The 15,635-nt window shown below is 41.3% G+C and overlaps 1 protein-coding gene across 1 annotated transcript in view; it reads right to left on the bottom strand.

The window, feature by feature from the left end:
- LOC116592032 (AP-3 complex subunit sigma-2) overlaps positions 1–13,929 on the bottom strand; it is a 52,691-nt gene extending 38,762 nt beyond the window's left edge. The window contains exons 1-3 of the mRNA XM_032345564.1: positions 13,731–13,929; positions 9,743–9,834; positions 9,263–9,374 (exon numbers count right to left, since the gene is read on the bottom strand). Of these exons, the coding sequence (XP_032201455.1) occupies positions 9,263–9,374; positions 9,743–9,834; positions 13,731–13,799 (273 nt within the window). The 5' untranslated portion in view covers positions 13,800–13,929. The remainder of the gene's footprint in view (positions 1–9,262; positions 9,375–9,742; positions 9,835–13,730) is intronic.
- Between the last annotated feature and the right edge of the window lie 1,706 nt (positions 13,930–15,635).

Here is a 15,635-nt window from a genome sequence, read left to right as displayed (position 1 = left end):
AAATAAACCAGTAAAACAGAATGAGATGGAAGAGCTCCAGAAAAGATATCCCCAGATAAAGATAAAAAAAAGGGCAGTCAGATGTATGTTTCTCCTAGAGCCTCAAGATATCATCATTTGAGATCATGATCAAGATCAAAAGAACATGAAAGTCAGATAATGTAGGAAGAAAATGCAGGAGCCAGAGAAGAAGCAGAGTATGCTAATGTATGAAAAAAATAAAGAAGCTACAGATGCAGAGAGCAAAATAATAAGATATGTATCTAAAAATAAATCCTCTAAGAAATACAAATTTGAGAAACATATTGACAAAGAACATTCTTCTTATAAAGTAAAGGAGAGATTAAATATATCTGAAAATGGTGAGGACAGACACAAACACAAAGAAATTAAGTCACTGAGAGGCAGAAGTCATTCAAGACCGAAGTCTCATTAAAGGCATCATTACAGTAGAAGCGAGGAGTGGAAATGTCTCAATCCAGGAACAGATACAGAAGTCATAATCCAGAAGCAGAGAGAGGAAGAAACCATGATCCAGAAGCAGGGGAAACACTGTGGATCAGATCTGGTTCCTGCTCACCAACAGGTATAGGGGTAGAAGCAGGAGCAACGCTAGAGGAGATGTCAAGATATAGAGAAGACAATGGAAAAACCAAGAAGAGTTAACAGAAGTTTAACTCAGACTCCTAGTCTACCTCTCTTCAGAGGCAGAAATAGCAACGAGTGCACAAAAAGCTTTAGCTAGGGAGCTAGAAAGGGCAGAGGCTAGAAATTAAAAGAGCAAGAAGAGGAAACTGCTGAAAACAAAAACAAGAATTAACCACAGGTATGGGAGGCTCTGTTCTCAATGCTGTGGCTCTGTAGGCAGTGCAGTGAGCTCCCCTTGTCCATGGTGGTGCACCCCTAGACCCCTGTGGGTGCTAAAACCATGGGTAGTACTTAACCCTGTAGAGACTATGTCCTATATGCACACACCTATGATGGTTTAGTTTATGAGGCCTACTAAGAGATTAACAATAATAAAACTACAACAATTGTAACAATATATTGTAATTAAAAGTTACATAACGTGGTCTCTCTCTCTCTCAATATCTTACTGTTCTGTACCACCCTTCTTGTGATGACAAGATGAGAACATGCCTGATGGTGAGATGAAGTGAGGTCAGTGATGAACGCACTGCGACGTAGCATCAGGCTACTACTGACCCTCTGATAAGTCAGAAGGAGGACATGCCTCTGGGTCGTGGCTGAGCTGGTAACTGAAGCGCGGAAAGTGAAGCCGTGCATTAAGGGGGACTACTCTGACACCTAAGACAGCTATGGCTCAGATGTTAGCCCAAATTAATATTTTTCAGAGATGAGAATGGTCTTACCTAGCTATTACAACCCTGCAGTTGTGAATCCAGTGAAACCTGCTGAACAAGGGATAAAAAAGAAGGCACTGTAGCAAGGCAAGAGAGAAGGGGACGATTCCATGCCTGCTTAAATACAGAGTTAAGCTGAATTTTGAAAATAAGAACCAAAACATCCAATTTAGAAAAGTAAATGATATTGTTAAGTGAAGATGAAGTTGGAGAGAGCTGAGCTGATGATGAAGGAAGTCCCAAGCCTAAGCAACAGGAAGAAGTAAGGTTGACTCTAGAACATGGGGATTAGGAGTGCTGACCCTACTCCACTTCCCACATACTCCAAAATCCATCTATAACTTGACTCCCCCCAAACTTAACTACTAATAGCCTACAGCTGGTAGCTGGAAGCCTTACCAATAACACAGTCAACACACATTTTGCACGTTATATGTATTATAGACTGTACTATTACAATAAAGTAAGCTAAAGGAAATATGTTATTAAGGAGATCATAAGGAAAATATATAGTACTGCACTGTATTTATTGAAAAATATCCATGTATATGTGGACCTAGCACAGTTCAAGGGTCAACTGTATTTGGAAATCTAGTATGAAATGGCAAGATTGTAATGGATTCACTTTGAAAAAGATCACACTTCTAATGTTCAGGACTTTAAAAACTTCTTGTTCTGAGGTCAGGTGCTTGTTCACAGGAGGGCTAGCATTCCAGCTTGCGTGGGTATCACACTGACTTTAATTTATTGAAAAATAAGATCCTTATTACAAAAAAAGTAGTAACTATGTGACGCAATAACAGGCATTAGCCAATGCTCAGTGGTAATCATTTTGCAATATATAGGTGTATCAAAACAACAGACTGTACACTTTAAACCTGCACAACACTATATCCATCAATTATATCTCAATAAGGCTGGGAGAAAATCATTTTTATAAAAATCAAATCAGTGACACTAGTGTTACTGTTGTAATCAGGCTAAACCTCCTTCCATTAAACTTTCCAAGAAAAATTTTTTATTTCATGAATTCTAATTTTTAAATAAATAAAAGCTGCAGGTGGGATAAAATTTCATACATGGATTATTTATGTCATCCTGGGTACTTTTATACTTAACTTCTTACAGTTATTTTCATCTCTTGAAACATGAAAGAAATGTTATACAGATGTTCTGTAGACTATCTGGCTATTTTCTACCTAATCCAGCGCAGATGAACTGGGTGGTCATGGTGATAAAAAAGGTTTTCTCAGGAGAACAAATACTGTTAAAATGGCCATACCACCCAAAGAAATCCACACACTTAATGCAATCCTCATCAAACACCAACAGCATTTTCACAGAACTAGAACACAAACAATTCTAAAATTTGTATGTATATTAGGACCTTCTTTGGAAAAAAAAAAAAAAAGCAACCACAAGACTTGCACATAAGATCTGAAAGAAGAAATTAATAAATGGAAGAAAATGCGGTTTTTAATTCATTTCTAAGCATAAATCCAACAGAGACTTTTGGGACCATTACAAATTATTCAAGAATGTAACAGCTGAACAGACGGTTATAAATATCAGGGAATATATTTAAAAAGAATTGCACCCACGGGGAGTAACTGGTCTTACAGAGTATCTGAACCTACATTAACAACAGTAAGTAAGACAGTGTGCAACTCATGCAGAAAGAGAAACACAACTCAGTGAGACAGAATGATGAGTAAAAACAAAAACTAAATTATGGTTATTCAACTGACCTTAGTGAGTGGCTACCACATGCTAGACACATACCATTCTACCCTGGGACTACCTCAGTCAACAAGTCGTGCTCTCGCCAGGCTTATGTTCCAGGTGTGGGAAGAATAAGATCTTATAAATAAGATCTTTTCTATTGTCCTAAGTGCCCTGAAGGAAATGAGCAGGATGATGGAACGGGGGTTACTTCAGACAGACCTTCATGAAAGTCTCAGAAGATCCACATTTGAGCTGAGTCATGAATGATAAAGAGAGTCATCTGAAGAGCTCATGAGGAAAAGAACTTACGCAAAAGCATTCTAGGGGCCCCTGGGTGGCTCAGTGGGTTAAGACTCTGCCTTCGGCTCAGGTCGTGATCTCAGGGTCCTGGGATCAAGCCCCGCATCGGGCTCTCTGCTCAGCAGAGAGCCCGCTTCCTCCTCTCTCTCTGCCTGCCTCTCTGCCTACTTGTGATTTCTCTCTGTCAAATAAATAAATAAATTCACCAAAAGTGGCAAGTTACCCCTTCCTTATACAGCTGATTTTTGTACTTGCCACTCAGATATCCCAAACTAAGATAAATACCAGTTAGGGAATATACATCACATGGTAACAATAAAGAGAAGCAAAGGAATGACCAACACAAAAGTCTGAGGAAGGATGCAATGAATGAGTGGATGGAAGTAAGGAACAGTATATACAAGCTTTATGGAACTAGTAATATACTGTTTCTTAATCTGAGTGATAGCTTCATTTTACTAGCATCTTGAAACTATATTGCCATGTTTAGCAGATTTTTTTTTGTATATACATGTTTCACAATAAATACAATTTTTATTATTATTATTATTATTTTTAAGAAGATTGACTTTTTTTTTTTTTAAAGATTTTATTTATTTATTTGACAGAGAGAGATCACAGTAGGCAGAGAGGCAGGCAGGGAGAGGGGAAGGGAAGCAGGCTCCCTGCTGAGCAGAGAGCCCGACGCAGTACTCGATCCCAAGACCCCGAGACCATGACCTGAGCCGAAGGCAGCGGCTTAACCCACTGAGCCACCCAGGCGCCCGACTTTTTTTTTTTTTTTTTAAAGATTTTATTTATTCATGTGCAACCCTAGGAAAGGCAATCCCCCATTAACTGAGCTTTTTCCCTCAAAACATACTTTTGCATTTCTTGGTCATTCATTTTTCCCGATAAATTTTCCCTTCAACAAGTTCTGTAACATTTCCTGATGGAATTATAATTGGTTTCCCACTTAATTTGTTAATTACTCTATTATCTTTGGTTGACTTTTCCCAACAAGGAAAGCACTTGCAGCTCCATTTATTTGAACTATTCCTTTGTTTTTTCCTTTAAGATTTCATAATTCTATTGGAATTGTCAAGTACTGCATACTAAGTTAATTGCCAAACACTCAATATCCTATGTTACTACTGTGAGGGTTTTTTTAAATTATGATTTTTCTAAGTATTTTCATGAAATGAAAAACTCAATTTTGATGGATTCATCTCATATTTTGCCATTCTGCTCATATCATCCATTACTTATTATTATAATGCTTGCTGTTTTTCCCAGGGTTTCTAGGTATATAATCAGGCCATACTATAGTGAAACTTAGTTCTCTCTTCCTTTACCATGTAACTGGTTTCTTTCCTTTTTTATCATTCATTACAAATGTTTACTCAAATTAGAGTAAACAATAAGAGAGATCCTTGTTTTCATGAATGCCTGTAAATTTTTCTCCTGAGGTAACACTGGCTCTTGGTTTTAAAACTAAAATTTGCTGGAGTGCATGGCTGGCTCAGTCAGTAGAGTGTGTGACTCTTGGTTCCAGGATAAGTTTGAGCCCAATGGGTTCAGGATGCAGAATAAATAAATAAAGTGGCAACTGGATGGCTCAGTCTATTAAGCAGCCAGTTCTTGGTTTCAGCTCAGGTCCTGATGTCAGGGTTGTGAGATTAAGGCCCGCAATGGGTTCTGTGCTCAGCAGGGAGTCTGCTTGGGATTTTTCTCTATCTACCCCCCCGCCCCGCCCCTTGCTCACATACTCTCTCTCAAAAGAAATAAATAAAATCTTTTTTAAAAAAATAAAAGGGTTTCTATAAAAATAAATAAATAAAATCTTGGGGGGAAAAATAAATAAAACTAAAATTTGCTGCTCTGAGAAAAATAACCTACATACTGGAGAAAAGAAGGAAAAAAATACTTTTCACTATATACTCTTGGTTTGCCTTTTGAATTTTGAACAATGTGTATGTATTATCTCTTCAACAATAGTTTATGATAAATAAATAAATGTGCACTAAAAATCAAGCAAAAATGCTTCCTATTCCAATTCAAGAGCATTTGGGGAATATAATTTGGATAATCATTTCTCTCTGATGCAACTCTATCAGTCTCCACTATCTTTCTTACTGCTGTAGTAGAGTCAAAGAACTTTCCCTTATTTTTTTTTTTTTTTAAGATTTTTTATTCATTTATTTGAAAGAGAGAGAGCGAGAGATCACAAGTAGGCAGAGAGGCAGGCAGAGAGGAAGGGAAGCAGGCTCCCTGCTGAGCAGAGAGCACCATGTGGGGCTCGATCCCAGGACCCTGAGATCATGACCTGAGCCGAAGGCAGAGGCTTTAACCCACTGAGCCACCCAGGCGCCCCAGAACTTTCCCTAACTGGAATCCTTAGAATAAAGACAATTTGGACACAATGAATATTTCTTCTAGTATGAAGTATTCCGGAAAGAGAAATTTCAGAGCTAGAAAAGAACTTGTAAACTTGTAAACTCGATCTTAGCCAAAAGGCCGAGAAGCGATCAACTTGTAAACTTGTAAACTGAAACACACAAACACAGAGAAGAGCCGAAACAGAAAACAAAAACCCTTAAGCCAAAAAAAAGCATAAAATGATTTAAGACCACACTGCTTATTATTAGGACAGATAGAAACAAGAGCCAGGTCTTCTGACTTCTTGCTACAAGTGATTATTGGCTAAGATCTTCTTTAGTAATTCTGTACCAAAACTAATACGCTGTTTCAAGTAACATTTCTTTTGAGAGGCTTTTGGATTACTAACAATTTACACAGTAAAATACACTTAAATAGTGTGATTTTTTAAATTCTTAGTTTAAAAAATACCTTACGCGGCGCTCTGGGTGGCTCAGGTGATTAAGCGACTGCCTTCAGCTCAGGTCATGATCCTGGTGTTCTGGGATCAAGTCCCACACTGTGCTCCCTGCTCTGCAGAGCTTCTCCCTCTGACCCTCTCCCCACCAATTCAGTGCTCTCTTTCTCTCTCTCAAATAAATAAAATCTTAAAAAAAAAAAAAAGAAAAGAAAAGAAAAGTTTAAAAATCTAGGATTTAAAAAAAAATTTTTTTTAAGATTTTATTTATTTGACAGAGAGAGAGACAGCAAGAGGGAACACAAGCAGGGAGAGTGGGAGAGGGAGAAGCAGACTTCCCACTGAGCAGGGAGCCTGATGTGGGGCCCAATCCCAGGACTCTGCGATCATGACCTGAGCCAAAGGCAGACACCTAATAACTGAGCCACCCAGGTGCCCCAAAATCTGCGTTCATTAAAAAAAAGAAAAAGAAAGAAAAAAATATCTTATGCAATAAGAGGTTTTATTGTACTTCAACACTTAAAAATTCTACTGAATCTATCACGGAGTCAGGTTTTTTTAAACCCTTTCGAATTTCATCCTGATACTGGATTAAGTGCCTTGTTGTTGAACTAATTTGGGTATTTACATTTTGAAGTCAGCTATTTCAAATACATTAGGAATACAACTATGTATATCATCTTCTAAAAACAAGTTGATGTTTTCTGACTTTTACCCTCAATATATTAGGCCAACTATTTATTGATTTCACTGTCTTTTCAAGGATCAAACCCTTTAGTTCCTATTATTTCTATATTTTATCTATCTTCCCAAATCCAATGCCTACTATTTAATAAATGTCCATTAAATTGTAGGGTTAATTTCTTTTTATCTTGCCAATATAGATACTCCCAATAACTGCATCTCAATTTTTAAACTACATTATCACTACTTCCTTTTTTTTCTAAAACACTTATTATATGCCCATTTTTATAGCATTCTATAGTTTACCATACTATAAAATACAATGTCACAATTGAATCCTATAATCTATTACTTCTAAATTCATGGTAGATCTATGACTCAAATGTAGGTTTTTTGATTCTAGATCTTAAGCTCTTTCTGTTATGCACATTGACTCTCAATGTCCAATCTGACTCCAGTGTTTTAAGAAAGCTTTTTAAATCTTCTTAGAGACAATTTTTCTAAGATAACTTATACTGTTAGGTACAATATGTGAATATAATGTAGGAGCTTTTAAATTAATCATCTTAAATCATTTTCTGAATGTAAAAATTTGTAGCCAGAGAGTTCGAGTTCTCTGTAATTGTTAATTAGGTTTTAATGCAAGCTTCTATTTCAGTGCTTTATTCAAGTCACTTAAAGGAAGCATACCTAAAATTTCACATATAAAGTGATAGAATTAGGGCCAGTGGCTGGCTCAGTCGGTAGAGCATGCAACTCTCACTCTCGAGGTTGAGTTTGAGCCCCATGTTGGATGCAGAAGTTATTTCTAAGAAAAAAATCTAAAATAACAGAATTACACTAAATTAACGGTTCCCAAGTTAAAGTCCCTACACAGCAGAGTTTTCCTAAAGACAATGAAAAGAATCTGTAACCCACAGGACACCTGGGTGGCTCAGTCAGTTAAGCGTCTGCCTTTGGGTCAGGTCATGGGCCCAGTGTCATAGAATGGGGCCCTGCGTCAAGTTCCCTACCTAATAGGGAGCCTGCTTCTCCCTCTGCCTCCCTTGAACCCCCAGCCCTGGCTGGTGTTCTCTCTCTCCATACACTCTCTCTCTCTCAATAGATAAATAAAAATTTTTTTAAAAATAATCAATCAGGGGCACCTGGGTGGCTCAGTGGGTTAAAGCCTCTGTCTTCAGCTAAGGTCATGATCTCAGGGTCCTGGGATCGAGCCCCGCATTGGGCTCTCTGCTCAGCAGGGAGCCTGCTTCCTCCACTCTCTCTGCTTGCCTCTCTACCTACTTGTGATCTCTGTCAAATAAATAAATAAAATCTTAAAAAAAAATTCAATTGATCGATCTGTAATCTATTTTAATTTACAAAAATCCTAAAAAAAATCATGTTTACCTATGTTATGATTGCACAGACTCTCTAAAATATTAAGTCTCTGTCTTAGGCTAGAATTACAAGTGAAAATAAAAAGTATGAATTCTTAAATGTCACTTGGTTTAACAGATGAAAAAAATTTCAAAACATGGTATGATACTATAATTTATAATAAGAAAATATTTGGTATTCATCCTGTTTCTGGCATAGAGCTCCTAAGTGATAAAGGAATTTGGAATGTCCTAAATGATAAAGGTGACCTGTTTATGTTAATAAGGTGACTTTTAGAAGGCACCTAAAGATGAGGGCTGGTTGCTACGGGAACCAACCATGCAACTGAAGGACTGGAACTTTCAGTCTTACCCCTGATCTCCAGAAAAACCCAACAAGCCAGTATTTGGAGAGCTTCCATGTTGGTGGACTTTGGAGAGTGGCCTGACTAGAAAGGGCATGGAAGCCCTTTCCCTATTCTTTGTCCTATAAATCTCTTCCATCCTTTTAGAGTAAGCAGGTAATCTAATAAGTACCATGTTCTTCTACTAGAGAGTTCTGTGAACCACTCTAGCAAATTAAACCCAAAGAGGAAGTCATGGGAACCTCCGATCCATAGCGAGTCACTCGGAAGCACAGGTGACACCAACCCGGATTTGTGACGGGTCTTTATCTTCAGGTAGATAGTGTCAGGACTGAGTTAAATTTGTGGTCACCTGGTCACTGCCCACAGAGAACTGAGTTAACTGCTAGGTGGTGGTGGAGGGGGAAATGGTATCAGAATCATACGTGAAAACCAAGGGCAGAGAGAGAGCTGGATAGAAACCAGTGAATCCAAAAGCTCCAGGAGTTTTTATGGGTTGCCAGGAGCTTTCTTAGTGCACCATATGGTGGACATCTGACAACTCTCACCAGTATCAGTAAAAAGACTGACAACAAGATCTACAGGATAGTGACTCAAAAATCCAGTGCAAATTCTCTTTGGTGGCCGCCATCATTAGCTGACTACACATACCTGGATGAGGTCCAAGATTCCAAGTTCGCTCTCTGATGAATCCACACAGAACACAAAGTAGAGTGTGGCATAGTGCCGGTAGATCAGCTTGTAGTCGGAGCCACCGATCAAACTGCAGAAGATGGGAAACACTTACATGGCTATGTCTTAAACATATCCAAGAGAAACCCTATGCCAAAGAATGAGAACGGTATGCAACAGAAAGGGGAGGCCAGGCCAAACAAAAGGCCACTTCTACCACGGGAACGCAACCAGGTGTGGCAGAGGTGCCTAAAGCACTTTAGCTCACCTCTTCTCCTGCCATCCTCCCAAGAACCAAACACCTAAATGAGTAATAACTGAAGCACAACCATTCAAGAGCTTCCAAAACAGAATTGGGTCTCTTCCTCAGCAGCACAGGTACCCACCTGACACCTGAGTACTACCTCAAGGGCACCCAACAGTGGATACACAGGCAGAAAGCTGAAGCCCATCATTTACCTTCCACCTTCCAAGAAGTTACAGATGTTGTCATCTCGCTTGAGAACTAGATGGAAGGTCTCTCGAACAATCTGCTGTTGAATTTCTTCTGGCTATGGAGTAAAAGAAATAAAAGTGAATCAGTAGCAGGGGAAGGCGGTCTGACAAATTACATTGCACGGACAGGGATGAACAGGGAGAGATGTGCTTCCAAGCAGGAAAGATCTGAACATTTGGTACTGGTTTCCAGAAAAAATAAAAGTGATGAGTAAAGGAAAAATAAAAGGGGAACCTATGGAAAATGGGTAAGACTCAGTTACAGGAATTAAGCTAGGGTATATTTTCCTGGACATCAAGTCACTAACCATTACTGTCTTGATAGGTAAGCCCATACTTCCTTATGGTTAATAACCAAGGAAAGGAGTGGGGTGCCTGAGTGGCTCAGTCGGTTTGGCATGACTCTTGGTTTCAGCTCATGATCTCGGGGTCATGAAATTGAGCCCCACAATGGGCTCTGCTTGAGATTCTCTCTCCTTCAGCCCCTTCCCCCACTTGCACACACTCTCTCAAATACATAAAATCTTTAAAGATTTTGAGAAAGAGAGAGAGAGAAAATAAGTTGAGGGGAGGGGCAGAGAAGCAGACTCCCCACTGATCAAGGAGCCTGATGCGGGACTCATCCCAGGATCCTGGGATCACGACCCAAGCTCAAAGGCAGATACAACTGACTAAGCTATCCAGGTGCCCCGAATCAATAAAATCTTTAAAAAATAAAAACCAAGTAAAGGAGAACTGACAAACTCTCATAAAAGGTCAAAGAATAACTAGAAGGCCCAGTCCTGAATATTTTGCCTTCCCCTAGAAAATATCTACGCTGAGGTAAATAACAAGTATCAATGGGTCTAACCTCTCAAGGAGGGCAAGATTAAATTGTACAATCATATTTTTAAAAACTGAATTTTCTGTCTTCTATACTGGTAATACGGTATTACACTGAAAATGGGGAGTTACTCAACAATGAAGTATTACTGACAGAAAAAGTTCTATTTACAGATTAGAATTTTGAACAGTTATGCTATTTTTTTCACTACCATAGAGGAGAAAGCTCAACTGTAAAGACACCTCTTGATGACTCACATGGATTTCTGTTTACAGAGGAGGTTCATAATAAGTATGGTTAACAAAAGAAGGGAAAAAAAAGATGATGGGGGGCACCCGGGTGGCTCAGTCAGTTAAGCCTCTGACTCTTATTTTCAGCTCAGGGTATGATCTCGGGGTCATGGGACTGAGCCCCGCCACGAGCTGTGTGCCCAGCCAGAAGTAGGCCTCAGATTCTCTCTGCACCTCCCCCGCCACTCTCTCAAATAAATAAATAAATATTTAAAAAAAGAGAAGGATGATAGGAGGAAGAAACTAATCATTAACACAAAAGTAACTGAAAGCTCTAGACCAATGCTCTCACATTTCAATGTGCAATCAATCACCTGGGAATGTTATTAAAATACAGGTTCTGATTTGGTAGGTTTGGGGTGTATCCTGAGAGTACACTTCTAACAAGCTTCCCAATGATACCAATGCTGCTGGTCTGGGGAATCCTACTTTGAGTAGCAAAGCTTAAGGAAACCTTCAGATTGGATTTGCCCTAAGAGTCAGAAAAAGATTCAAGTAATGTTAATCCCTTCTTTCTAAACCATTGAATTAAAGTTTGAAATGGTTATTTAAATAAAGACCAAAAAAAAAAAAAAACCCCAGGGAAAATGTCATTGTGGAGAAATTATTTTTCATGACTTTGACTCAACATGGATAAACAGTGGCTCCTCAGTATTTACTGAATACTACGAAAGAGGCGCCAGGGTGGTTCAGCTGGTTCAGAATCTGCCTTCAGCTCAGGTCATGATTCTAGAGTCCTGGGATGGAGTCCCGTAGTGGGGGTCCCTGATCCGGAGACTGGTTCTCCCTCTGCCTGCCACTCCCCCGCTTGTATTCTCACTATCCCTATAAAACTAGTAAATAAAACCTTAAAAAAAAGAAAAAAGAAAACCTGCTAATCACTAGCCATTGTAAGTCTGAGTCAATCAGTCACTATTTTCCTGGTTTCCATTTAAAGTCACAAAGCTAGCTCACTGATGCCAGGATGCTGTAAAGGATTAACTCTGTGTACTTGGAAATATAAAACATGCTAGGTATCAGCACTTTTTTAACCTGATAAAAACATCTTCCAAACTAAACTCTTTTCTCTGACCCTTGGGAGAGGTGGCAGCAGTCAGGGGATGTGGTAATGAAACAGTGAAGCTAATTTCTCTTTTTTTTAATTTAAAAAATTTTTTTTAAAGATTTTATTTATTTAAGAGAGAGCACCCACTAGCAGGGTGAGGGGTGGAGGGAGAAGCAGACTCCCCACTGAGCTGGGAGCCAAAGGCAGGACTCTAACCCAGGACTCAAGATCACGACCTGAGCCGGAAGGCACCCCTAATTTCTAATTCCAACATAAAGGTGAACTACTACTTGCTTACATGCCTCAATGACGTTAGCAATCCCTCATATCTTTTAGTTCTCTTAAGTTTTCAAGGTAACTTTCACTCATGAGCTAATGTGATTGTCATAAAAATCCCACGTTCTCCAAAGAAGGTTTACAAATGGCCAATAAGGACATGCAAAGATGCTTAACGTCATTAGTCATTAGGGAAATGGAAACTGAAACCATAATGAGAATCCACGTGATACCCATTAAAGCTTCTTATCAGAAAGATAGTAACGGGGCGCCTGGGTGGCTCAGTAGGTTAAAGCCTCTGCCTTCAGCTCAGGTCATGATCCCAGGGTTCTGGGATGGAGCTCTGCATCCCGGGCTCTCTGCTCAGCAGGAAGCCTGCTTCCAGCCACCCCTGCCTGCCTCTCTGCCTACTTGTGATCTCTGTCAAATAAATAAAATCTTTAAAAAAAAAAAAAAAAAAAGATAGTAACAAGGGGTGCCTGGGTGGCTCAGTGGGTTGAAGCCTCTGCCTTCGGCTCAGGTCATGATCTCAGGGTCCTGGGATAGAGTCCCGCATCGGGGCTCTCTGCTCAGCAGGGAGCCTGCTTCCTTCTCCCTCTCTCTGCCTGCCTCTCAGTGTACTTGTAATTTCTCTCTGTCAAATAAATAAATAAAATCTTTAAAAAAATAATTATTTAATAAAATGTAATCTAGCTTAAAAAATTCTACGAGAAAGGTACAATTATTTTGTTCCTATCCATTTGACCAAAATAAAGAGAGGGGGAGAGAGAGAAAAACACAGGGTCCAAAGACACGGGGTTTAAAAAAAAAAAAAAAAAAAAAAAGTGAGCTGAGGCCTGAACAGGAGTTTTCTGACTCTTTATCCTCCTTCGTTCCACCAATTCTGTCGGTAACATTTGGAAACCTTGCCACGAAGAAATGCAACTCTGGAGGGCAGGAGGCAAACCATGACGTTTGTGCCTTCCCAGAGGAGTTTCTGGGAAAACTCAAATTCACGTTATCATTTACTGAGCCCTCACGCGGCAGCATCTGCAATCTCTCATCACGTCCCACTCTTAAGCTGACTCTGTTCAGCTCTACGGGAGGAAGGGGCATCCAGTCCCCGGGCAGCCCCAGCCAGCACTGAAGCCCAAGAACGCGCTTCTGCAATCTCCTGGCCGCAGCAATAACTTTCCTAAATTGGCCCGTGTCTTCCTACTCGTACAGCCGCGCTTCAGGACCGACAGATTAAGGGGACTTCCATCAGTCGCGTGTCCAGGGGGGCACACCCCCGCCGTCATTCGGCGAGCCCTGAGACCCAAGGGGTGGTGTCACCAAACGGCAGAGAGATGCAGGAGTGAGGGAGCCGGTGAGGGAGCGCGGGGTGGGGCTGACGGCCCGACAGCCGCCCGGGTCCCGCAAGGAGGGTCAAGAGGGTGAGGGTCACTCCGGGTGGGAGGAGCCCGAGGTGGTGGACCGGCCGGGGAAGGCGGAGCGCGGGCGCTCCAAAGGGATGTGACGAAGCTGGGCCGCACTCACGAAACGCTGGTAGAAGCGGACCAGCCGCGGCTTCCCGTGGTTGTTGAAAACCAGAATCGCTTGAATCATCTTCGCCGGCCACGTTTCTTCAGCGCCGGCAGCTCCCACAAAGCATCTCCTTCCGTCGCAACACGGCCACTTCCGCTGGGTGCGCCACGGAACGAGGCCCGCGGAAACGTGCCCCCGCGCTCAAGGGCCCGAGCGCGAAGAGTCCGGCTTCCCCGCACTGCAGGGTCGGCGGAGGGCTCGCCGCGGTCGGGCCGGGGCGTCACTTCGCTGGCGTCGGCTCGCCAGTCCGGGCCTGGCCAGGCGCGAACCGGGATCTCCGCCCTCGCCCGGACGGAACGCTTGCCGCGGAGCTTCCCCGTCCCGCCGCCCGCGCGAAAACGTGCAAGTCCTGCTTTCCCCGGCACACTCGCAGGACGGTTCGCAGTGTGCAGGTGCCGGCTCCTCTAGCCACTGTCCGCTAAGGGGAACGTTGAGTTCATTTTCGTTTTTCCATGGTCGATAGTGAGTGGGGGATTAAGGACTCTTCAGTGCAAATCCATGGGGCGATCCCAAGTGGTAGATTGTGTTTCTTCTTCTAAGAACTTAGTGGGGGCGAGGGGGAGCCACGTCCCTTATTGCAGCTGGAGCTACACGTTGGAAGCCCCTGTCCAGAGGACTGGCAGTGGGCATCAAAAGCCTTTAAAATATATAGGCCATTAGGCCCAGCGTTTCCACTGTTAAAATTTATAATAAAAAGATTGTGGGCGTGTGAAAAGCCTCAGGAATGTGCATCTCAGGGACCCTAGGTGGTTCAGTCCCTTAACCAACTGCCTTCAGCTCAGGTAGGGATCAAGTCGCATATCAAGCTCCCCGCTCAGGCTGCTTCTCTCTCTCCCTCTGCCTGCCTGCCACTCCCCCTGCTTGTGCTCTCTCCCTCTGACAAATAAATAAATAAAATCTTAAGGAAAAAAAAAGTACATCTCAGCAGTGTTAACTGCAGGGGAAAATGGGAAACAAATTATTCTGAAACGAGTTACTTGTTAAATGCCTTTTGGCATGCACATGAAAAATACTGAAAGGTCATTGAAAATAATACTGTGAAATGTTTACGGTATAGGTAAGTGTTCTTGGCCTATCTGTAAGTGAAAGATCACACAAGGTATGTACATGGATATCCCAGTATATAAGACTGTAAGTAGATACACCCAAATACAAATAATAACCATGTCTAGTGGAATGTCGGCATCACTAAGTGTTCAGCACTGCCCTGGTTATAACCCTGGCTCTGGTGACCACCTGGGTACTTCGGGCAAGTGCCTTCATCTGTAAAACAGGCATAGTATCAGTTTCCTTTACTTTAAAACTAGGCTCTTTTCTACTTGAAAAAAATTATTCCACTTAGACGGCTATAAATACAAAATTAGTTGTTTGAAAGCACTTGGAGCAATGCATGGCATATAACTGAATGGTACATAAGCGATTTAACAAAGCAGTGAAATTTGATGTTTTTTATTTTTTCGAATTTTCTAAAATAAATATGTATTACTCTTGTAGCCAGACTTTTTTTTTTTTTTTTAAGTTAAAAAATATCCAAGAGTTGAGCATCTGACCCTTGATGTCAACTCAGGTCTTGATCTCAGGGCTATGAGTTCAAGCCCTGCATTGGACTACACCCCAGGTGTGGAGCATACTTAGAAAAAAATATATGGGGGCACCTGGGTGGCTCATCGGGTTAAAGCCTCTGCCTTCGGCTCAGGTCATGATCCCAGGATCCTGGGATGGAGCCCCGCATCGGGCTCTCTGCTCAGCAGGAAGCCTGCTTCCTCCTCTCTCTCTGCCTGCCTCTCTGCCTACTTGTGATCTCTGTCAAATAAATAAATAAAATCTTAAAAAAAAATGAAGTCAATAAACATGCAC

Source organism: Mustela erminea, chromosome 5, assembly GCF_009829155.1.
Source record: "Mustela erminea isolate mMusErm1 chromosome 5, mMusErm1.Pri, whole genome shotgun sequence".
NCBI classification, from domain to species: Eukaryota; Metazoa; Chordata; class Mammalia; order Carnivora; family Mustelidae; genus Mustela; species Mustela erminea.
This window is presented reverse-complemented; position numbering and strand designations above follow the sequence as displayed.